Source organism: Rhizopus microsporus (assembly GCF_002708625.1).
Source record: "Rhizopus microsporus ATCC 52813 unplaced genomic scaffold scaffold_1, whole genome shotgun sequence".
NCBI classification, from domain to species: domain Eukaryota; kingdom Fungi; phylum Mucoromycota; class Mucoromycetes; order Mucorales; family Rhizopodaceae; genus Rhizopus; species Rhizopus microsporus.
Window position 1 is genome coordinate 753,292 of NW_019671916.1, and position 21,178 is coordinate 774,469.

At 38.4% G+C, this 21,178-nt stretch overlaps 11 protein-coding genes across 11 annotated transcripts; 6 read left to right on the top strand and 5 right to left on the bottom strand.

The window, feature by feature from the left end:
* Nucleotides 1–11: 11 nt before the first annotated feature.
* RHIMIDRAFT_232609 (alkaline phosphatase) lies at nucleotides 12–1,883 on the top strand (the record flags this gene model as incomplete). Its single annotated transcript, XM_023607773.1, has 6 exons — nucleotides 12–77; nucleotides 126–225; nucleotides 277–908; nucleotides 965–1,296; nucleotides 1,347–1,605; nucleotides 1,659–1,883. The coding sequence occupies 6 exons, from the start codon at nucleotides 12–14 to the stop codon at nucleotides 1,881–1,883; spliced, it is 1,614 nt and encodes a 537-aa protein (XP_023470885.1).
* Nucleotides 1,884–1,948: 65 nt separating this feature from the next.
* Nucleotides 1,949–2,928, top strand: RHIMIDRAFT_296482 (mitochondrial manganese superoxide dismutase; the record flags this gene model as incomplete). The annotated part of the gene is made up of 5 exons (XM_023614254.1): nucleotides 1,949–2,139; nucleotides 2,213–2,543; nucleotides 2,596–2,679; nucleotides 2,731–2,768; nucleotides 2,824–2,928. Exons 1-5 carry the CDS (start codon nucleotides 2,023–2,025, stop codon nucleotides 2,926–2,928), a joined length of 675 nt encoding a protein of 224 aa, XP_023470886.1. The 5' UTR covers nucleotides 1,949–2,022.
* A 3-nt stretch (nucleotides 2,929–2,931) lies between these two features.
* Nucleotides 2,932–3,719, bottom strand: RHIMIDRAFT_284876 (rab7,member ras oncogene family; the record flags this gene model as incomplete). Its single annotated transcript, XM_023613215.1, has 4 exons — nucleotides 2,932–3,106; nucleotides 3,162–3,566; nucleotides 3,618–3,640; nucleotides 3,693–3,719. The coding sequence occupies 4 exons, from the start codon at nucleotides 3,717–3,719 to the stop codon at nucleotides 2,932–2,934; spliced, it is 630 nt and encodes a 209-aa protein (XP_023470887.1).
* Nucleotides 3,720–3,780: 61 nt separating this feature from the next.
* RHIMIDRAFT_288129 (HCP-like protein) lies at nucleotides 3,781–5,979 on the bottom strand. Its single transcript, XM_023613536.1, has 3 exons — nucleotides 4,755–5,979; nucleotides 4,534–4,706; nucleotides 3,781–4,477 (listed from the first exon to the last, which is right to left on the bottom strand). Exons 1-3 carry the CDS (start codon nucleotides 5,817–5,819, stop codon nucleotides 3,907–3,909), a joined length of 1,809 nt encoding a protein of 602 aa, XP_023470888.1. The 5' UTR covers nucleotides 5,820–5,979; the 3' UTR covers nucleotides 3,781–3,906.
* Nucleotides 5,980–6,198: 219 nt separating this feature from the next.
* On the bottom strand, nucleotides 6,199–8,196 carry RHIMIDRAFT_288130 (Krr1-domain-containing protein; the record flags this gene model as incomplete). The annotated part of the gene is made up of 3 exons (XM_023613537.1): nucleotides 6,199–6,495; nucleotides 6,549–7,983; nucleotides 8,037–8,196. The coding sequence occupies 3 exons, from the start codon at nucleotides 8,194–8,196 to the stop codon at nucleotides 6,303–6,305; spliced, it is 1,788 nt and encodes a 595-aa protein (XP_023470889.1). The 3' UTR covers nucleotides 6,199–6,302.
* Nucleotides 8,197–8,250: 54 nt separating this feature from the next.
* RHIMIDRAFT_253242 (uncharacterized protein) lies at nucleotides 8,251–8,793 on the top strand. Its single transcript, XM_023611009.1, has 2 exons — nucleotides 8,251–8,395; nucleotides 8,448–8,793. Exons 1-2 carry the CDS (start codon nucleotides 8,348–8,350, stop codon nucleotides 8,607–8,609), a joined length of 210 nt encoding a protein of 69 aa, XP_023470890.1. The 5' UTR covers nucleotides 8,251–8,347; the 3' UTR covers nucleotides 8,610–8,793.
* Nucleotides 8,794–8,806: 13 nt separating this feature from the next.
* Nucleotides 8,807–12,147, top strand: RHIMIDRAFT_232614 (uncharacterized protein; the record flags this gene model as incomplete). The annotated part of the gene is made up of 8 exons (XM_023607774.1): nucleotides 8,807–8,962; nucleotides 9,012–9,068; nucleotides 9,125–10,274; nucleotides 10,328–10,539; nucleotides 10,605–10,799; nucleotides 10,853–11,332; nucleotides 11,396–11,884; nucleotides 11,938–12,147. 8 exons carry the CDS (start codon nucleotides 8,807–8,809, stop codon nucleotides 12,145–12,147), a joined length of 2,949 nt encoding a protein of 982 aa, XP_023470891.1.
* Nucleotides 12,148–14,242: 2,095 nt separating this feature from the next.
* On the bottom strand, nucleotides 14,243–15,568 carry RHIMIDRAFT_253252 (uncharacterized protein). Its single transcript, XM_023611010.1, has 2 exons — nucleotides 14,948–15,568; nucleotides 14,243–14,898 (listed from the first exon to the last, which is right to left on the bottom strand). Exons 1-2 carry the CDS (start codon nucleotides 15,129–15,131, stop codon nucleotides 14,339–14,341), a joined length of 744 nt encoding a protein of 247 aa, XP_023470892.1. The 5' UTR covers nucleotides 15,132–15,568; the 3' UTR covers nucleotides 14,243–14,338.
* Nucleotides 15,569–15,573: 5 nt separating this feature from the next.
* Nucleotides 15,574–17,012, top strand: RHIMIDRAFT_253253 (tetrapyrrole biosynthesis, uroporphyrinogen III synthase). The gene has a single exon (XM_023611011.1). The coding sequence runs from the start codon at nucleotides 16,017–16,019 to the stop codon at nucleotides 16,815–16,817; it is 801 nt and encodes a 266-aa protein (XP_023470893.1). The 5' UTR covers nucleotides 15,574–16,016; the 3' UTR covers nucleotides 16,818–17,012.
* A 171-nt stretch (nucleotides 17,013–17,183) lies between these two features.
* RHIMIDRAFT_232617 (glycoside hydrolase/deacetylase) lies at nucleotides 17,184–18,431 on the top strand (the record flags this gene model as incomplete). The annotated part of the gene is made up of 2 exons (XM_023607775.1): nucleotides 17,184–17,750; nucleotides 17,802–18,431. The coding sequence occupies 2 exons, from the start codon at nucleotides 17,184–17,186 to the stop codon at nucleotides 18,429–18,431; spliced, it is 1,197 nt and encodes a 398-aa protein (XP_023470894.1).
* Nucleotides 18,432–18,458: 27 nt separating this feature from the next.
* RHIMIDRAFT_232618 (cytochrome P450) lies at nucleotides 18,459–20,424 on the bottom strand (the record flags this gene model as incomplete). Its single annotated transcript, XM_023607776.1, has 9 exons — nucleotides 18,459–18,630; nucleotides 18,684–18,840; nucleotides 18,899–19,277; nucleotides 19,331–19,433; nucleotides 19,492–19,687; nucleotides 19,743–19,782; nucleotides 19,839–19,964; nucleotides 20,023–20,244; nucleotides 20,314–20,424. 9 exons carry the CDS (start codon nucleotides 20,422–20,424, stop codon nucleotides 18,459–18,461), a joined length of 1,506 nt encoding a protein of 501 aa, XP_023470895.1.
* Between the last annotated feature and the right edge of the window lie 754 nt (nucleotides 20,425–21,178).

Below are 21,178 nucleotides of genomic sequence, written 5' to 3' on the forward strand. Positions count from 1 at the left end.
TTTATTTTTGTATGTCCAAAGCAAATTATAGTACAATCACAGTAGATCCAGAAGGAGCAAGTGAGCCAAGAGAAGAAGTATGTAAAATAAGAAGAAAAGGATCAAGTCTAACATATTGAAAACAGAATCGAAAAAGATTTCATATCATCGTAGGATCCATCATTCTTGCCTTTATTGCTTCAGTCATTATTGGATTCTTTATTTTATTGGGCAAAAATAATGCAGGTAAGATAAAGATTACATTATAAAAATCTTTAATTGTTGACTCTGAAGAAGACCCTCCACGTAACGTGATCATGATGATCAGTGATGGATTTGGACCTGCTTCTGAAACATATGCCCGTCAATACTCCACTTGGCTCAACAAACGCGATGTCAAGAGCATGTTACCCTTGGATGAAATTCATGTCGGTCATAGTCGTACTCAAAGTAGTTCTAGTCTAGTCACAGATAGTGCTGCAGGTGCTACTGCATTTGCATGTGCACACAAGTCATATAATGGCGCGATCGGCGTGTTTCCAGATAAAAAACCCTGCGCTACCGTCTTAGAATCAGCCAAGATTCATAAAGACATGCTGACTGGCCTCGTCGTCACGTCTCGCATCACTCACGCTACACCAGCTTCCTTCTCGGCTCATGTTGCCTGGCGTGATTGGGAAAATTTGATTGCAGAGCAGCAAATTGGACATACTCCTCTCGGCAGAACGGTTGATTTGATGTTTGGAGGTGGTATCTGTGAGTTTTTGAGTAATGCGACTGAAGGTAGCTGTCGTGCGGATGATCGTGACTTGTTTAAGGAAGCACAAGATACCTTTGGCTGGAACGTCAAGTATGGATCAAGAAAGCATTTAGATCACTTGAAGGAAGATGATGTTGAATTACCCATCATGGCTTTGTTTGCGCCTCATGTAAGTCATTCTAAAATATATAAATTATGTACTTATGAGACATGCATGAAAAATAGCACATGGATTATGAGATTGATAGAAAGCACGATGAACAGCCTGCACTTCATGAAATGGTAGCCAAAGCATTAGCTATTCTTGAAAAAAAGTCAAAGGAGCAAAACAGGGGATTCTTCCTGATGATCGAAGGTAGTCGTATTGACATGGCTGCTCACACAAATGATCCTGCTGCCCATGTTCATGATATTCTCGAATACCAACGTACGGTTCAGTTGGTCAAAGACTTTGTAGAGGAACACCCAAATACAGTCATGGTTTCAACTAGTGATCATGAAACAGGAGGATTTACTGCTGGAAGACAAGTGGGTGAAGATTATCCCGAGTACAAGTGGTAAGTATATCCATGAGCAACATGAACAGGTTGTCTTAAATTCTTATTAGGAATCCTGAGGTGATTCAACGTGTTCAAAATTCTTCTGAAGCATTAGCAAACGCCTGGGAATCATTTATAAAGACTGAATCAAATGTTCAGGTGATTGATCATTTCCTTCGACACGTTATTATCAAGGATGGTTTAGGCATTGATGACGCGACTGAAGAAGAAGTTGACAAGATCAAGGCCTGGGAAAAGAGTGGCAAAACGGCCGAACAGCTGGCCTATCTATTTGGCGACATGGTTTCTCGTCGTGCACTTATTGGCGTGAGTATATGATATGTATATAAAGTATTAAATAATAATTATTATTATTATAGTGGACTACTCATGGACATACGGCTGTTGACGTTAACTTGTATGCTAAAGGAGATGGTACTGAAGTGTTGCGAGGTAGTCATGAGAATACAGACATTGGTGACTTTATTATCGATTATCTTGGTTTGGACCTTGAACCACTCACGGATAAACTCAAGGACTTACCCGTTTCCGACGAGTTGCTTTCAATGCAAATGGAGAATAGAGTGACAAGCTATCATGGTTAATATGATTGGTTGAATAAATGCTTACTAACCCAAGACTGACGTTAATTGTGTAACATGTATGCTTACATTATCGCGGGGGTGTATATTTATACTTCATTCTATCAAGTTCTTTTTCTTTTCTTTATTTTATTTAAAAAAGATGCTTTCCACCGCTGCTCGTACGATCAAGACAAACACCCTTAAGCGTGCCGTCAGTCCTTTGACGACTTCTATTCGTACTAAGGTGACATTGCCTTCTCTTCCTTATGCATACAATGTGAGTAAAAAATAAAAATAAACAGCAACATAGCCTTGACGCGTGCTCGCGTTTTTTTCTTCATCCTCTTTAGGCACTTGAACCCTACATTAGTGAAGAAATCATGACCCTTCATCACACTAAGCATCATCAAACTTATGTCAATGCGTTCAACCAAGCCGAAGAAAAGCTTCAAACCGCTTTCCAGGCTAACGATTTGACCCAACAACTCGCTCTTCAAAATGCCCTCAAGTTCAATGGTGGTGGACATATCAACCATTCCTTGTTCTGGAAGAACTTGGCTCCCAAGGACCAAGGTGGTGGTAAACTTCCCAAGGGTGCCTTGTCTTCCGCTATCGAAAAGGAATTTGGCTCCTTTGATAACTTTATCAAGGAATTCAATGCTGCTGCTGCTGGTGTTCAAGGTATTGTTGATTAAAGTAAAAACAAGAATGGTACTGATTTTTTTGTTTATAGGTTCTGGATGGGCTTGGTTAGGTTATAACAAGGCTGCTAACCGCCTTGAACTTGCTACAACTCCCAACCAAGATCCTTTGCTCCGTAAGTATGAATGTGACAAGATGAAATATGACTAATAACATCTCTCTTTAGACTTGGTTCCTCTTTTGGGCATTGACGTTTGGGAACATGTAAGATGATAAAATGATTTCTTTTATAACAATAATAATTTATTTGCTCCAATAGGCCTACTATTTACAATACAAGAATGTTCGTCCCGACTACCTTAAGGCTGTCTGGGAAGTCGTCAACTGGGAAACTGTTGCTGAACGTTTTGCAAAGGCTAAATAAACATTAACATGCACATTTATTGATATCTTCATCTACTGTCGTTTCATTATCTAATCGAATTGGATCACTTAATTCACCATAAAGCTGCACACTCGTCTCTTGTTGAAGTGCATTCCTTGCGATCGTCTGAAAAGCTTGTTCGATGTTGATAGCCTCCTTGGCTGAGGTTTCAAAGTACCTATATAACTGTATATGAATATATATATGTTGTGAATTGAAGCTGAGGTATTTACGGTATATTGCCCTTCGCCTGACAAAACGTCATGGCTCTCTTTTGAGATACCATCCTCTTTGACTCATCCATATCAATCTTGTTTCCCAACACCACAAACGGGAAATGCTCAGGATCTCGAGGTGACGCTTGAACAAGGAATTCGTCGTGCCACTGACCTAATGATTCATATGATTTGTTATTATTGACATCATATACCAAGACACAACAGTCAGCTCCCCGATAGAATGCGACACCCAACGACTGGAATCGCTCTTGGCCTGCGGTATCCCATATCTGCATAGTAACGACCGTATCATCATCTATAGTTATTTCTTTTGTCAGAAAGTCAGCTCCAATTGTTGCCTTGTAGTGAGAACTAAACTTCTTATTGACATATTGGTTCATCAAGGAAGTCTTTCCTACTCTGGTTGTAATGTTGGTTCATTGCTCATCTGCTGTAAGTATACTTTATTACCCGCTGTCTCCCAAGATAATCACCTAAAATATATGATGAACAAATAGGGAACAAGATACTTGTTTATATTTATACCTTTAGTAATACTTTTCGCTTTGTCATGGTTACCAAAATAAAAGAAATAAAAGGAAAAAAAAAAAAAAAAAAAAAAAAAAAGAACCTCCTCTCTTGCGCTAATTCAAAAAAAAAATTCATCAGTTATTGACAATAGTGCTTGACTGAATTATTATGCACTTGTTTTCTAATAGATAAAATAACGGTATGTGACAATGGGGTATTTTATTTTATTTTACATAATGTGACATTGAGCTGATCCCCTTTGTTTATTCTCCAACTTTTTAAACTTTACTACATGTTCCATCATCTTTAACCGATCCTTGGCTTCCTTATGATCATGTTTACTTGCTTTGGAGTAGTAATGATGGGCCTTTTTATAATCTCTTGGTACACCAATGCCAACCTCATAATACCATCCCAAGAGGTAATATGCTTCTGGCAGATGATGTTCGACGGCTGCTAGACGGCACCATCGAAACGCTGCATCCTCATCTCGTGCATGTGTCTTGATCCATTGTGACTCGTCATGTTCAAAGAGATATCTTTGCTCCTCTACTTGCTCTTGAGGTACTTGGACCCCTTGATTGTACAGTCGACTGAGGGCAATCATGGCCAGTGAATGGTTCTGTTGTGCTGCCATTTCATAGTAATGAAAAGCCTTTGTGAGATCAATGCGTTGATTGTATCGGCCTTGTTCAAACAAGGTGCCTAATTTATATTGTGCTGATGATAAACCAATCTCCGCTGCATGATCTAGATAACTCATGGCACCAAAGCTACCCCCATAGCTTTGGATGATTTCACTATGATATACGAGTTAATTTCCTCCTTAGAAAAAAAAAGGGGGATACGAGCTTACTTGGGTATACTGACAGAAGGATAATCATTAAGTAATAGTAATCCTAGGGTATAAGGAGCTTCAGGACACGCTGTTCCTGTTGACTTTTCACATGCTTTTATCAATAGCTGAATGGCTGCCATCACGTTCTGTCTAGATCCAAACTCACCGTTCAGATGAATCATAGCAATGCGCTAATAAATATGTGAATTTATATCTAACATTTACACAAAGTTACTTACATAGAGTGCTTCCACTAAACCTAGACCGGCTGCATCTTCATATAACTGGAAAGAGGTCATGTAATCTTGCTCTTTCTCGTAGTACTGTGCAACAGCAAACATGGCCTCAGGCACACGTTCTTTTGCAGCCACCTCGTAGTACTTTAGAGCCTTGGTTGGACTCTTTTTGAACCCATAGAGTCCTTGATCAAGCCAAGAGGCTAGAAGATAGGCTGCTTCTCCTACGCGCTGATTGGCCAACTTCTTGATCCACCTTACACCTTCCTCCCGTAACATCTTTTGCTTTCGAATTTGTGCATCATCCAAATCTTCTTCAACAAAAGCTGTCTGTTGTGCATTTGGATTATCAATGCTACTACGTCGACTGTCCATACTCGTCCTATAGCTCATACGGCTGACAGGTCTCAAGAACACATTCGAAGGCTTGGGTTGTGATGATGTGGACGGTTTATCGTATAGACCGGCAATTTCAAGGAGGTATTTTGCATAGGTTAACTGTACGATCGGGTCCTTCGTTTTAAGAGCCATGCTTCGATACAATTTGATCGCATCCGGGTGATTTGTTAGACTATAGGAAGCCTTGGCATATTTAGATTGGTAAGAGAATGCGTTTGACGGTGTTTGTGAGGGTGTGAAGGATGCGATCGAGGGTGCTCGTTCATGGTATTCTGCAATGGCGTTATTATTCCGCGGCTGAAGATAGCTCGATGTCAGACCTGGATCATGCTGCGGTAGTTCTGGAGGATGTGGCGATTCTTCTTCCTTATGCTGTTCTTGTCTTGGCGAAGACTCTTCGCTTGATATCATCATGTCATCCATCAGTGGTGGAAGTGTCTTGAGCGGTGGCAGTAGTTCAAATGGTTGTGGTGAATGTTGTTCTACCAGTGTCTTGCTCATTCTCCTGCATACTGGCTGAAGCTCAGGTGTACTTGGTAAATCGTTGACGAGGTCTGGTTGATATGGTTGAATCGTCTCTTCATCGAAATCGGGGTTAATAACTCTTAAAGTGCGTGGCGGTGATGATTCATGAAGAGATGTGTCAGAAAGTTGATCGTCAGAGTCCATTTTTTAAATAATAAAAAAAAAAGAAAAAAAAGAGAAAGAGAAGGAAAAAATGGAAAAGAAAGCTAAAAATAAATGACCCCTCCCCCTTCTTTCTCTGTGTCCTTTTTAGTAACTCTTCACACTTTTTTTTCTACCCCTTCTCAGTTTCAATACTCTTTATGGGAAGAATGAAGTGACGTGAATAGGTTCAATCTTTATAAAAATAGACTATTCTCCATGCATTCTTATTTAAATACACAGAAGCGCATTTATAAATATGCAATTTTATTTGTTGTTGCTCGTGATTTTTTCGTTGGAAATTGAACTAGATTTATTCTCATTTAGGAACAAGGCACTCCACAGTAGACAACATTCATGTGTAAAAAAAAATAGTTGGTATATCACGTGAACACACTGAAATCTTTTTTTAGAAATGATTGACCTAGTGTTGATGACCAAAAGAAAGAATCAATTTTAAAGCAATAAGTCTACAGTTTTTTTTTATTAATAAGTCTGCTTTTTCTTTTGCTTTTGAGTCTTTTTCTTTTTTGATGACTCTGATTTAAGTGCTGTTGGTGGTGGCGGTGGAAGGGTTTCGACCACCTGTGCGATATGCTTTTCAATATCTCTCTTCTTCATAGTCTTGTTTTTCTTAAAGTATTTCTTTTCTACCTGTTTCTTATATTCTGGACGGTATCTATTATCAAGCAAAGTTAGATATGCGTTATGATCGTAGCAATTATCACTTACGGAGCCAGTTGTTTGATGCCAACATATTTATTTAGTTCAGTATCGTCAGCCAGTAGGATTTCTTCAGGCGTCAATCCATAATCTTCAGGCTCAGTCTTTGTGTATTTGAATCGAGTATAAACATCACCGCCTATCACATCTTCATAATTAAGGGAATAATATTCGTCCATGAGCTTTTCAATTTGTTCTCTTTTAGCCTTCTTTGATTCACTATCTTCGTTATCTTCACTTTCAAGCTTTCTCTTTTTATCATTGCCTGTATACTTTTCACCACCAGGAAGATAGTCTGCATCCATAATGAAATTATCATTGTCATCATCAGGTAAGCCGGTATCAATATCATCGTTCCAAGTTGGTTTTTCATTCACATTTTCTCCTTCTGCATAGTAATCCTCATTGAACACGTTATTCATTTGTTCATCAAATTTTTCAGGATCGAAATCTGCGTCCAAGTCTATATTTTCTAATCCTAATGCCTTTGAACCCGAAATTTCATAAATTTCCTTTAATTTGTCCTTAATCTCCTTCATCTTTTTATTCTTTTGTTGCTTCAAGTCCTCAATCTTTTGCTGCTTCAGTGCTTCCTTCTTGGCCTTTTCTCTTGCTCTTCTCTTTGCTCTCTTACTTTCCTTTCTACGCACTGTTCCATCAATGTCTCGAGCATAGGACTGGATAGTAGATGCACCCTCTTCTTCAAATCTAAAGTTGTATTTACTTTCAAATCGATCAATATCATCCAACTCTGCTTCATCCTTCTCCACTTCCTCTTCATTGATTTCAACATGTGGATTTTCCTTTTCAACCCACCCACGGTTTAAGACATAGTCCATCAGGAAAGCATCTTCTTCACTGATATTTGGGTTATTCTTATAATTAGTCCATTCTTTAAATGCTTCCTTGGTTGTATCATCATTCTTCATTTGCTCCAACAAGAACTTTTTATATTCAGATTCTTCTTGTTCTTTCTCCTCTTTTGTCTTTTCTTTCTTGATCAAAAAATCATCATCTTCGTCTTCCTCATTTTCAGCTACACTTTTGAACGCATTACGCAGCTCTTCCTGTTCTTGATTGTGTGTGAGCTCTTCTTGGCCATAATTTTCTCTATCCTCGTCCTCAACATGACCACCGTGGCTGAGCAGCATCTCACGTTCATAATCTTTCAGGGTCATTGGCTTCTCTCCTTTTTTGGTCTCCTTTGTCTCCGGCTTGATATCTTTGAAGAAATCCGTCTTGTCGTACACGCGCGGATCTTTGGCGCGAATGGCAGCAATGGTTCGAAAGATCTGTGAGTCAACAGCAGGTGTCAGTTGTTTAGCATCATCGTCTTCTTCTTCATCTGAATCTGATTCGTATTCACTGCTACTGCTGCTGTCAGCTTGTTCTTTTTCAGCCTTGGCAGCTACTTCAGCTTCAATTTCTGCAATAGCTTGTTTTACTATTTACAAGATTAGATCAATTGATCAGTTTTGAAGAGAAAAGAGTATTTACATAATTCAGGTCTTTGATAATCTTGATTAGGATCTTCTCTTTCTCTAATTTGAATTTGGAATTCCTCAGTGTTGTCGCTAGAAGAAGCACTACTATCACTGCTATCGGTGCTATAGCTACTGCTGGTACTTGATACACTGTCTCTACGATCTTTCTTCATTATTTTATTTTATAAAAAAAAAAAAAGAATTAAATCTTTCATTTTAAGCCACTCTCAGCAGTTACAAGCAAGTAGAAAGCTGACTTCATACACACAACTGCTGTGTTCTATTTTTTATTTTTTATCTTTGTTTCTTTTCACTTTCTAAATCATGACGCATTCCCCACTTCGTCCACAAGTCATTTCACTTTACAAGCAAGTAAAAACTTTCTTATATTAAAAAGAGGGGCAAACGAATTTATAAACCATAGCTTGTTTACTTGGGAAGGGAATATCCAGCTGGGTGGGATTTTTTTCGACCCAAACTAAAAGCGGCCTTTTTAAAGAATAAAGACTTGACAGATACTCAAGAGATTGAAAAACGAATCAAGCATGGAGAATATATTATCAAAGGTAACCATGACAGCCTTTGACGATATTGACCCTGACAACAGAATATAGAGTTGGAAATGATGTATTATTTAAGAAAATATCGCACCTTAAGAAAAAGGTACAACGAACCATGTGCATGAAACCCTTTTAAATGCAAGTTATAAAACTTGTAACACAAGAAATAAAATGTCTTTTTCTTCTTTTCTTTTTCTCTTTCTTTCTTTCTACATATAAAATGATGCCAAACTCTCGCTTAATACCAGTCTTACCTCAGCCTCAATCTAATCAACGTAAACGATCTAATTCGGCTAGCATCTATTCAACACATAAAAAGGGGTTTATATCTCGCCTTTTATCGCCACCTCACAATAATATGATAGAACTAGATGATAAGGTTTTTTATTACTTGCTTCTATAAATACCATCTACTCATGATTATAAAGACAGGCCATCATAAGAAAAGCATTGGAAAGCTATTTAAAAAAATAAGTGGGAATAAGGTGACATTTTAATAAAATTATGAATGTATGACAAATATCTCTAATAAAACTAACAGTCAGATCCAGAAGAGCAAGGCGACCAAGAGAACCTACCTCAAGTGAGGCCAATTCGACCCTCGATTCGACAGCACTCCAAGATACCCTTGGCTCCTCCACCCACCATGCGCCATCGTACTTTATCTCAGCCGATCTCACAACAGTTCCTATCTGACCTACCAGAACAATACATCACCAAGCGACCATCAATTTCACAAAGCCAGTCTCATGAAGTCATCAGAAAATCATCCGGCTCCTTCTCTATCTATTCTACCTTTGGTCGAGACTCGTTTGATTCGGTAGATCATGTCAGTTCAGAAAGCCTTGATTCCTACAACACCGTACAGGACCACCAGGAAGATACGGAAGAAGAAGATACATTTGTGGACGCCCATGGGTTCTCAGAGGAAGATCTGGCCATACTCGAAAAGAAGTTACAGGACACGCATCTGGCCAAACGACTGAGCGGCGGCCACTATGGTAGTGCAGGTGGACTGGTTGTCAGCATTCAACCCAAGCAGATTGAGAATGACGACGAGTTGGCCAAGAGTATGCTCAACTGGAAACGACATAGCGACAGCAGTAAACGATGGAGCCACATTTTACGAACCCAACATACAGAAGAAGAATTGCCTCAGACAGTCAACGATAAACATGCGAGCACAGTGACCATGATTGATCTGCGAGCGACCTCCGAAAGACAAGAAGAGGAGCTGTCGATGCCCGATAAACTCGCCCTGCGTGAGGAAGCCGAGAAGACACTCAACGGTCAATCCAAGCAAGAGACCCTATTCACGAGTGACGTCTGGACAAGTACAAGCAGTATCTCCCTATTGGACGACCCTCGAGAAAAAAACAAGAAAAAAGAAGAGGGCCAGGATGAAGAAAAGGCCAGGGAGACGGCACAGATGCTCTGGAATGAAGATGAGTCGGTGGTTACGAAAGAAAAGATGGCAGAATGGCTAGGTCAGAACAAACCATTTCACTCAACTGTCCTTCGGCATTACATGGATTACTTTAACTTTGCAGACATGAGATTAGATGCTGCATTCAGAAAGCTTTGCAGTAAACTTTATTTCAAAGCAGAGGCACAGCAGATTGATAGGATTCTAGAAGTATTTGCAAATCGCTATTGGGAATGTAATACAGGATGTTTATTTGGGAGTGCAGGTAAAAGAAAAAAAAAAGCAAAAGGGGATTTTGTTCTTATTATCCTTTTATAGACGTTGTTTATGCCGTCGTATATTCTCTATTATTGTTGAATACCGATCTGCATGTGGCCCAGGGGAAACATGTGAGAATGACAAGAGCAGAGTTTATTCGAAACACAATGTCCACTATTTTGGATCAAAAGGAACATGAGGAGAGTTTGGGCAACAGATGGACATCAATGGATGGCAAGACATGGGAAATGGAGATTGAAAACTATTTGAGGGTAAGATTGAACAAATTAAGCTTATCAGAAAAAGGCAAATGTAAACCCCCTTGTGTCCATAACAGGAAATGTATTCATCCGTCAAGCAGTATCAAATACTTCAGCCGTTGACAAGAAAGACAAGTCTAGTGAAACGAAGCAGTATTCTAGGAGGTCGTCGGGTTGTAGGACTCAAACGAAGTGTGAACTCGATCATTCGTAAATCGGGTATTACTGATAGTATGATGTTACCAGACGATTTCCAACCAACCTCGCCTGTGGTAAGATTTATCGTGATCTTTTTGTGTTCCATACTTACCACCCCTTGATAAAGCAACAACAACAGCCAAGGACAAGTATGAGCTCGGGTCACGCTCAGTCTTCTCGCCGAGAATCATTTTCATCCATCAATTCGAGCACCACATCATTCTCCTCACGGTGTGGATCACCCATCAATAACATGAGTTCTAACAGTTATCAGCCCATGATCCAGTATATGGATACACATGCATCTGCCCTTTTCTCAAGCCGACCTCCTTACTACAAGGAAGGTGTTGTCATGCGGAAGCATTTGCTGGAGAATGCGACACAAAAGGCTAAACATCGAGAGTGGAAAGAGTGTTACCTAGAAGTAGATAAGCATGGTGAACTGTGCATGTATCAATTGCAGCAACAACAAACGCAGGAATCGTTTGATAAGAGTTTCTTTAGACATTCAAGCGCAGCACATTTTAGTTTGTCTGATACCCTGAAGCCTACTGTACCACAAAATCCCGCATCCTTTTGCGCAGGAGGAAACAATACCAGATGGGCAGTAAAGTATATTATGGAAAAAATAGGAAAAGAAAAATTCATATTGAATATATATTTTATTTAGACACATTCCCAGTTACTTGGTAAAATAAAGCTAAACCACACACTAGCAAACGCACTACCGCCCCCAGGATACAACCGGCAGCGGCCTCATGTGTTTGCAATACAACAAGCCGATGGAGGTGTTTATTTATTTCAAGCAGCCTCGGCTGAACAAACGCAAGAATGGGTATTAACCTGTAACTATTGGGCGGCGAGGACAAGTAAGGAACCATTGCCAGGAGGCATCAGCAACATGGAATATGGATGGGGCCACTGTCTTGATGACGTTGTCATGGATTTGGACGCTTATCATAGTGATAGACAAGCCAATAACTTTTATATCCATGATCCAGACTCGGTTACGATCCATGACTGGATTCCGCCCACGGCAACTATGGTGTCAAGTCAGTTAGATGAAAAAGAACAATACAAGGTGCTACAAAAACACTTGGCTGAATTGGATAATGAAATAAATGAACACCGAGATAGAAAAGCCAAAATATTGATTAAGGTAAGATGCAACTCAACACAATGCATAATGCAGGTTCACATTTTCTTCTCTAGTTTCCTAGCAAATGCAGTAATTACAGTAAAGTGATGTCCAACTGGGAAGCAAGGGCTAAATATCTCTTGCATGAAATTATTAAATATCAAAACTATTGTGATGCGCTAGAAAAAAGCATAGAACAGCTTGGAGAAAATCAGCTCATGTATCAAACGCCACAGGTTGATTTGGTGAAAGAAATCAATCAAGAATTACATTTTAATATATAATAAAGCTTTTTTTATTGAACAAAGAGCCTGGTACTATTTAGGGACGTCGTGTAACTATGGTTACTTGTTTGATGACCCCAATCTATCTGGAAGAATCTTTAATAATCCCAGGTGACACGCAACAATAGAGAAGCACAATTCATTCTCCGTTTACCGAGCCACTCCCTGTGAAACTTTGAATCGAATGATAATCAGTTCGACGAAACAAAATCTTTTTTACATGGAGCTTTGATCAAATCAAGTCACTTTATGGATCTTGCTTTTTGTATAACAAAACGAAAACGCGGAAACATGACCTTTTCGCAGTTTTAAAAGGAATGTCGTTCAAAAACCTTTCTCTGGTTTCATTTTTATAGTTATGAACCCTGTGATTACAAAACAGCAGACAATATGCGCTGCTTTGTGCAATTGAAGTCATTCAACACCATCGGGCTGTTCAGTCTTTATCACAATGGAATAATGCATTAGCCAAATGGTAAACAATCAGCCATAACTTTCTTTAAACTCTCATATCTTATATTCACTTGTTTTATTAATTCGTATGAAGGGTTCACCTAATGAAAGCGCTGATGTTGTCGATATTTACTTGTTAGGATAAACGAATTGAATTGGCAAGAACACAAAGATGCATCCATGGGCGTTGATTACCTCGTGGTATCCCTTATATTCAATCCTTCAAATCCCTTCATTAAATACCTCAGTATATCACCACATACATGTTGTAGTATCCTTTATTTCGATCCTTTTGTATGCAAAAGTAGGATCATTGAATAGTTCAAAAGGAGCAAATACTCTGTTCAAAAACTCTTGTCTTTGCTAATGGCTAAAGAGAACTCTTTATAAAATACTGTGCTTTATTAGATTGTAAATGGAGTGGACAGAATACAATGAAACTGTGTGTATATAATTTTATTCAAAATAAAATGAAACGATTCTACACATGATCTATATTTGGATGTTCAGAAATATTTTAAGATTGATAACATTTGATTGTCGTATACCATACTAATATTTAACCATCATAGAACAATGATCTCGATCCTAAACACACAGTATAACTCGGATGCTTCGCAGTAACAGATTCATTCAAAGGAAAAGTGACACGGTTTCTTTTAGGATCAAGTGACATTATCTTTGAACAAAAAAAAATGATTGAACAACATCAAACTTAAAACTACGACTTTACTTTTTGGAATGACCGTAAAGTAAATTTATTTTTATTGCAAGCGGGCAAAATAATTATGATTTAATATCCATGGTTACTCAAAGTTTTATTTTTTTTTTTGCTTCCCTCTCCTTGTTTTTGAAACAGTGAAGCATCAAGTGCTTCAATAAAAGTTAAAAAAAAAAAGCTAAAAAATAAAAAGAGAAGCATTTCTGTCAATGGCCGTGCTTCCAGAAAGGAAGAAAGAGAGGGAATAGATATGAATTGTAACACCTGTCATTGTTTTAAGCCTAGACACATTTTATGTAGTGTGACATTATGCAAAGGGAAAAAAGAATAACAATAATAAAATGTTGAGTTACCCTGTCCTTAGTCAAGCCCCCCTGTATTCAGAATAGTAAATATAAATAAATAAACTCTCTTTTTTTATTAGGCGTGTGTGGTATAGTCAAACATGTTCAGAAGGGAAGATAAAAACAAAACAAATCCCTTTCCTTCCCCTTTGACAAAAACAAGGAAAATCTTTTTCCTTTGATTGAAATGATAACAAAAAAAAAAAAAAAAAACGAAAAAAGGGTATTGAAAAATAAAAGAAAAACAAAAGATGCTGTTGTTGTTGTATGTATATGTTGCTATGTACTACTTCTTGGTTCAATTATTTAGATTTACGCTTCACTTTCCTTTGCTCGTCATGCATGTTAAGTGGCGTATCTTTTATGGGTCTTTTTGTAGGAGAAGAAGGAGCGGTTGCACGACGAGGACAATAGCGGTACTCTGGAAATGCTTCACGATGAGCTAATTTTTCCTGTTCTGCGAGCCCATGCCACGGCTTTTTTTCATTCTCGGATAACTTGCTCCATCGACGTGACGCACGTCTATTTTAGTTAAGGTTAGAAAAAAAAATGCGAATCTTCCTTTTTAAATATTTACTTGGATATTTCCTCAGCACGTAAAGTAGGGTCCTGGATCTTGAGTGCTTGTCCATAATGACATCGGAACTACATAAATAGATGAGTAAATAAACCTTTACAATTTTAAAGTTCTTACATGAATCCAAGCGTTACGCGGTCTTTTGATATGGGCATTTTTTGTTAGAAACATGCTTTGATCGACATTGTTTCGAGCAGATTTATACATGACATGATCACCGTTTGAATAGCAATCTGTGAAGGCTAAAGCAATGTCTGTTTCTAGTTCTTCTATATGTTTCGTATCTTGCTTTGAATCAGGCTGAATGGCTTTTAATAGACTAGCAGCCACTTGAGATCCAGGGTGTCGTTGGGCTGCTGCTGCTGCTGCTGAAGCAGAGGCGGCAGCCATCGTAGGTGACATGGGCGAGGACTGGATAGCTTTGAAGAAGGGATCATAGCGTGGAGGAGAAGATCGACGTTGTGGGATGGGTATCTGAATGTTACTGGGTATAAGAAATGAGTATGGACGTTGCAAAGGTTCAAAAAGACGAACAGGAAATATTTGGGTATTATGCTGGACAGAAGGAACAGCAGGCTCAAGAGGCACAGGTCGCTCTTGTTCTTCCACAATGAATCTCTTTATCTTTGGTGACTCGGGGGATGGTGGTCTGTTGTCTAGAAGAGGTTTAATATTTTTATTTTAGGCAATTTTAGCTGTCCTTACCACACAAATCTATAATTGGAGCTAATTCAACCATGGGAGAAGTTGAAGAAAGTGGAGGAGTAGGGACAGGAAACCTTGTAAGATTTTCATTTTTTGATGTTTCCAAATCACACATCATTGGCGGAGGTTTAATGGATAATTTGGTTGGATTGGCAACGACAGTAATAGGAAATGAATGTGGCATGAGGAAGGGGATATCTAAATAAAAAAATTGGTGGTCGTAAAAAAAGGGGGAATATGGTATAAATATATATATATGAAGATATATATTATAATGCAAATATATATTTATATGAGAGTTTTTTTGTTGTTGAAATGGGGTATGGATAAGATATATATATGGAATATATATATATATAAAGAATATGTATAAAGAAGAAAATAAAAAGAGAATAAAGAAAAAGAAATAAAAGGGGGGAAAGAAAGAGAGAGAACAAACAGAGTTTATATACTTTATTCATAAAGGCTCATCAATCATTTTTTGGACTGGGCTCAACTGACTTTTAAAAAAATAGAACACTTTTTTCTTGTACAATGAACAAACTGTGTCAACACAAAAGTAAAACATGAGTTGCCATAGTAATACGTTACTATGGTAAAAAAAACGATCTGAACAAAGAAGAAAACAACATTACGTAATAATGAAATTTCAATTCTTTAGTCACCTTTTGCTTCACTCTTTCCTTCTTTCTTATTGTTTCAGGATGTCAATCATTTTAATATAAAAAAGGATCAAAAAAAATCTCTATTCTTTTTTACTCGTGCTACCATTTATGATTGTGTGTATTCAAAACATGGTTTAAAATTAGATTTCCGAACCCTTACAAAAAAAAGAAAAGAACAAAGACGGTTTTCGCTTTCCCCTCTTCCCCTTGATACGATCTCCTTGACTTATAAAAATAAAAAGCTTATTCTTTTTCATTTCCGAGGGTAAAAGTAAAAAGAAGAGTAGCAACCATCAAAAGACGTCATTTTTCGGGGCCAATAAAATTGCTATTTTTACATAATTATTATTATTATCACTTCGGCATCTCTCCGACTGGTCTCCCTTTTTTTTTTTGTTAAACTTATGCTAGAAAAACGTGTTTGGATATTCAAAGATAAAAAAGACAACAATGATGAATATGACACGCTATTGATTAAAAATAATTATTCACCTGAGTTTATACCCCTACTTGATTACACATGTCAAAATGTCGACATGCTCAAGTCCATCTTAATTACTGGTCCACATGCCCTCAACCTCTCTGGTCTCATCTTGACTTCACAAAAGTCAGTTCATACTCTTACAAAAGCCTATACACCTTTAAAAGAAGAAATACGTCAGCAGTGGCATGAACTACCTGTATTCATCGTAGGACCACAAACAGAACAATTATTGGCCCAATCCCCTTTATACAGCCACTGTCACACGAATCACTGGATAGAAGCACCCCGAGCTCTTGAACTAATCAAGCCAATCATAGATCATTATAATAAAAAGGGCCAACTATTATTCTTAGCGGGCGACAAACGACGTGATGTGATACCCCAAGCATTGACAGAGGCCAAGATACCCTTTCGTGAAGTACAGACCTATGCAACCTGTCCTCATCCTGATCTGCCTGCCAGACTGCAGCAATTGGAACAGGCTGAAGCAGAATGGGCGGTGTTCTTTAGTCCCTCGGGGTTAAAGTTTATTCAATCCGCTTTACCTACCTCCAAACTTCTCCAACCAGGTCAAATCAAGATTGCTGCCATTGGCCCCACCACAGCGGATTACGCCCATGCCCTTGGCCTGACCGTTCATGCCGTGGCCGAAAAACCCGACGCAAAGCACCTGGTCGATGCCGTGGTTAAATCTGACATGACGGGAAAATGCCAAAAATAGATAATTTATCCTCTTACGAAATAGAATAATAATAAAAAAAAAAAAAAGCTTGGCATACAGAATATAGAAAATACTGTGCTATCCATTCTACTTGCAATTATCCATTGAGCCCCATATTTTAGGATAAGCAAAGATCTTTGAATAAAGTACTATATCTGATGATGTTTTTGTTGTATTGGGGCGTGCCATTGCAAGCATCTGAAATGCGTGAATAGAATGTGAAATGATCATGAGTATATAAAGACATACTAAATCCTTTACTCAGATAAATGTATTTATAGAAACATGGAAAAAAGATATCCATTGTGTTTGTATTATATAAACACCATCCCTTTTCTTATTTCTTTCTCTCTTTTCATTCAAAACATGAAGCTCGCCATCCTTAGTGCCGCCTTACTTACTGCAGTTACCGCTGCACCTTCCCCTACCAAGACGACAGGAGCTTATATACCTCAAAAGTCGCCTTCCTTTTCAAATGTGCCTTCTCCTACAGGCATTGTCACAGCTTACAACTATGGTCCTTACAATACCTCTGATGCCTTGCCTACCACAACCTTGTCTGGCTATCCTTCGCCCTGGGAAGTACCTGACACAAAGAGCGATGAAGTCCAGGCAGCCATTAAGCAAATCGATTGGAGTCTTGTCCCTGACGCCCCTGTTCGAAAGCAAGATGACAATGGTGATTTCAAGCCTGATACGGATGGTGATGATGATCCCTACTGCTGGTGGTCAGATACAAACTGTGTCAAGCCCAAGATTAATCTGCCCGAAGATTATTACATTTGTCCTAACAAGGGTGATTGGGGTCTATCCTATGATGATGGACCTTTTAACCTGTACACTGGCAAAGAAGCTGCCATTCAGAACAAGTACGCTGAACCTGCTCTCTACAATTACCTAGTTGAGCATAATAATCAAAAGGCTAGCTTGTTTGTAAGTGACACGGGGTTATTTTTTTGAGTATTCAATTAATCATTTTATTAGTATATTGGCTCCAATGTCGCTACTTATCCTGAGGCTGCTAAGCGTGCATTCAATGATGGCCACTACATTTGCGTCCATACATGGTCTCATCCTGCTATGACCACCATGACGAACGAAGAAGCTGTGGCTGAATTTTACTGGACTCTCAAGGCCATTAAAGAAACTACGGGTGTCACACCAAAGTGCTGGAGACCTCCTCAAGGTGACGTTGATGACCGTATTCGTTCCATTGCTTGGCAGATGGGTATGCACACAGTCCTCTGGGACTGGGATACGAATGACTGGGACATGCCTGCGCCCGGTGGCGGTAACTTGGCTCCTTCCAAGGTCGATGGTTACTTTAAAGGCTGGATCGAAGACGAACAATCAGGTAATCAAACTCATGGTCACATCGTCCTCGAGCATGAACTCAATAATGCCACGGTCAACATGACCATGTTCTGGTTGCCCAAGATTCAAAAGGTGTTTAATGTTGTGCCTGCTCTTGCCTGTAACAATGTCACTCAGCCTTATTGGGAACAACAATACGTTTACCCTCTTCAAACATTGCCTATTGGTGGCTCAAACAGCTCTAGTTCTGCTACGGAAACAACAATCGTTCTTTCCTCTGCTCTGCCTCGTGCTACTTAGTGATTTATTAAAATATAAATTAGAGTTTTATTTTGTTTCCTTTTTAATAAACTGAACAGGACCTGTTGGTGGTTTAGAATAACCATTTTCACCAGCAATCAGAATATCGCCTGCTGGACGCATTTCATAATGTCTAATAAAGTAAGAAACAATGCCCTTTATCTGCTGGGTTGCAAACCATCTTCCTGGACAAGCACGCCTATAACAAGATAAATAAGAATTAATTTATACCTACTTATCTAAACCACTTACTTTCCAAGACCAAAAGAGACAAAATCATGTCCTGTCTTTGTTGTTTGCTTATCCTGGCCAACGAATCTGAATCCCAAGAACTGATCGACATTATCCATGTGACCTTGGTTTGCTTCATCAAAGTGAACATGCCATATATTGATATAAACATCCTCTCCTTTGAAAAAGAGTTAGAAAAGAAGAAACACCTTACATGTTCTTTTGCTTATTCCTACCTGGTCTAACAATCGCCCCTGATCGAAGGACAACATCCTTATCTGTAACATTTTTATGAGGCAATATAATACCCGTAGCACGAGTACGCATAGACTCACGAATAAAGCTGTCGAGCTTTGGCATCTGTCGATAAGCACTTGGCACAAAATCTATTGGATCGCCGGTCTCTGAAACCTGCTTTTGCTCTTCAAGTAACTCTGGGATATATTCAGGATGCGCTACAAGCTGGTACATCACGGTTGCTGCAGCCATTGAAGTGGTATGAACGCCAACAAAGATAAAGATGAGGATGATAGTTGTCAAAGACTCGAGATATGCAGCATCTATTTCTTCTTGAGGATGTGTTTCAAGTATGTAGCCAAGGATACCACTTGGTTCCTAATTTCCATCATTTAGTATCCTTTTTAAATTTATTTTTTATGCGTGCGCACCTTTTGTTCTGGTGATGCTCTTCTTCTTTCAATGTCTGCTGCTAATGCGTTTTTGATAAGCATTCTGTGTTTATCTATAGCTGCTGTCTTTGGATACAGGAACCTAAAAGAAACAAAATAAAGTTAAATTCTGTTTGAGCTGGAAACGAGCTCAACTTTACTTCAAGTATAATTTGTTGAAGGATGGAAACAGCACACGGAATAAGCCAGGCGTCATTTCTTTACCAATCTCTGATACCGAATTCTCAAATGCATTCATCAGATTCTCGTCTGCACACAGCTCTTTACCTACAAATGCAGATGCGCTATAGCGAGCTACAAAACTTCTCAAGAGGGGAAGTAGATCAGGCACGACAACTATGTTCAAAATGAGTAAAGACAAGCAATCCTCTAGTCTTGACTTTCCCTTTACCTTCCGGTTCATTCAGTACGTGCTTAGCATGCTTTATGATCTAATGGAAAGCAAATGTTTAGAAAAAGTTTACTTTGACACTTTAGCGAATTCTACCATTTCAAAGCCTTGTGGACAGTAGTTGTCTAGATGTGGTGTCAGATGCTTCACAATGGATTGTTTTACTATATCCGGGGTCAAGACATATCTAGAATTTGCATGGGCTGTAGTTTGGCCCAGAAACTAGAATTATTTTTAAGTTTTTTCTCCTTTTAATCCCTTCTTAGGGAGTAAATTTTACCTCTGCTTGCCCAGCAAGAAAACTTAGGCTTGGATGTGTGAAGACTTCTGGAGCATCGTCTGCACCGACAACAGTAACCCATTGACCATGAAGATGCATCTTAAAAGCAGACCCATACTTTTTAGACCACTTCTTGGTGAATTCAAGCGTATTCTTGTAATAGTCAATCGTGGAGCCAACGAATGGTAGCTTGTATGGAACTCTAGGAATTTGTTCTTTTGACTTATATATATATATATATATATATATAATGATTAGCCTATGTAATCAATTGATGTGTATAATATTTACATTATTAGACAATAAGCGAGATGTTGATTTAAGCAACATAAAGGCAGTAATTAAAGCGCCAGCAGACAAGTAAAGATGTTCAGATTTTTTATCCAATGCAATGTAATTCATGTTTATGTTATGTGAAAGAGGACGATAATTGTAAGAAAGGAGGGCAAAGTATTCATATATATATGCTAGTAAAAGTATTTCTATATTTGTTTGAAACTGTCCGAACAAAAGCTTAGGGAAATGGACCTTGCATTCCTGGCTGATAGTTCGGTATAATTCCACCTTTTATGGTAATTGTGTAACCTAGTCAAACACTGCTGAGCGCCTATGCCACTGGCCTCTTTGATTCATGAAGGTAATGACATAAACACTTATAATTACAGCTTTTTCAAGTGATGTCGCATAATTCGAAAATTTATAATACAAAATATACAAAATACGACATCTTGGAACGGCATTGCTTTCTAGGAATAGTGTATGTGTAGAGCTCAAGAATGCACACATAACTTCTACCCTACCTTTTTAAAATTTATAAACTACTCATACTATATGTTTAATAAATATTTACAGCCGAATAATTTTTTTAAAAAAAAAGAGGAAAAGTGGAGAAGAAAAGAATATGGTAACAATAATAGAGAACATTCATATTGCGGTAACCGAGATTGTGAGGCATGTGACAGTCAACAACAACAACAACAACAACAACAACAATAGACAAAAAAAGTGCTTCACAATAAAACTGCTAAATTTGAAAACGAGCCTGTATTTTACTAAAAAAACTAGAGTCTCCGAATGTTTATATGGTATTCCGTTGAAGAAAGGGAAGCACTTCCGAAGTATACCTTGATGGTCGTACATGATTAAAGCTTATTTC

Coding starts and splice junctions, on each gene's coding strand:
- RHIMIDRAFT_288129 (XM_023613536.1), bottom strand. CDS start 5,819: ATGGACTCTGACGATCAACTTTCTGACACATCTCTTCATGAATCATCA. Junction 4,707..4,754: donor GTTTAGTGGAAGCACTCTAT/GTAAGTAACTTT, acceptor CATATTTATTAG/CGCATTGCTATGATTCATCT. Junction 4,478..4,533: donor CCTTCTGTCAGTATACCCAA/GTAAGCTCGTAT, acceptor CGTATATCATAG/TGAAATCATCCAAAGCTATG.
- RHIMIDRAFT_253253 (XM_023611011.1), top strand. CDS start 16,017: ATGCTAGAAAAACGTGTTTGGATATTCAAAGATAAAAAAGACAACAAT.
- RHIMIDRAFT_253252 (XM_023611010.1), bottom strand. CDS start 15,131: ATGCCACATTCATTTCCTATTACTGTCGTTGCCAATCCAACCAAATTA. Junction 14,899..14,947: donor TCCAATTATAGATTTGTGTG/GTAAGGACAGCT, acceptor AACCTCTTCTAG/ACAACAGACCACCATCCCCC.
- RHIMIDRAFT_253242 (XM_023611009.1), top strand. CDS start 8,348: ATGACGCATTCCCCACTTCGTCCACAAGTCATTTCACTTTACAAGCAA. Junction 8,396..8,447: donor TCATTTCACTTTACAAGCAA/GTAAAAACTTTC, acceptor TATAAACCATAG/CTTGTTTACTTGGGAAGGGA.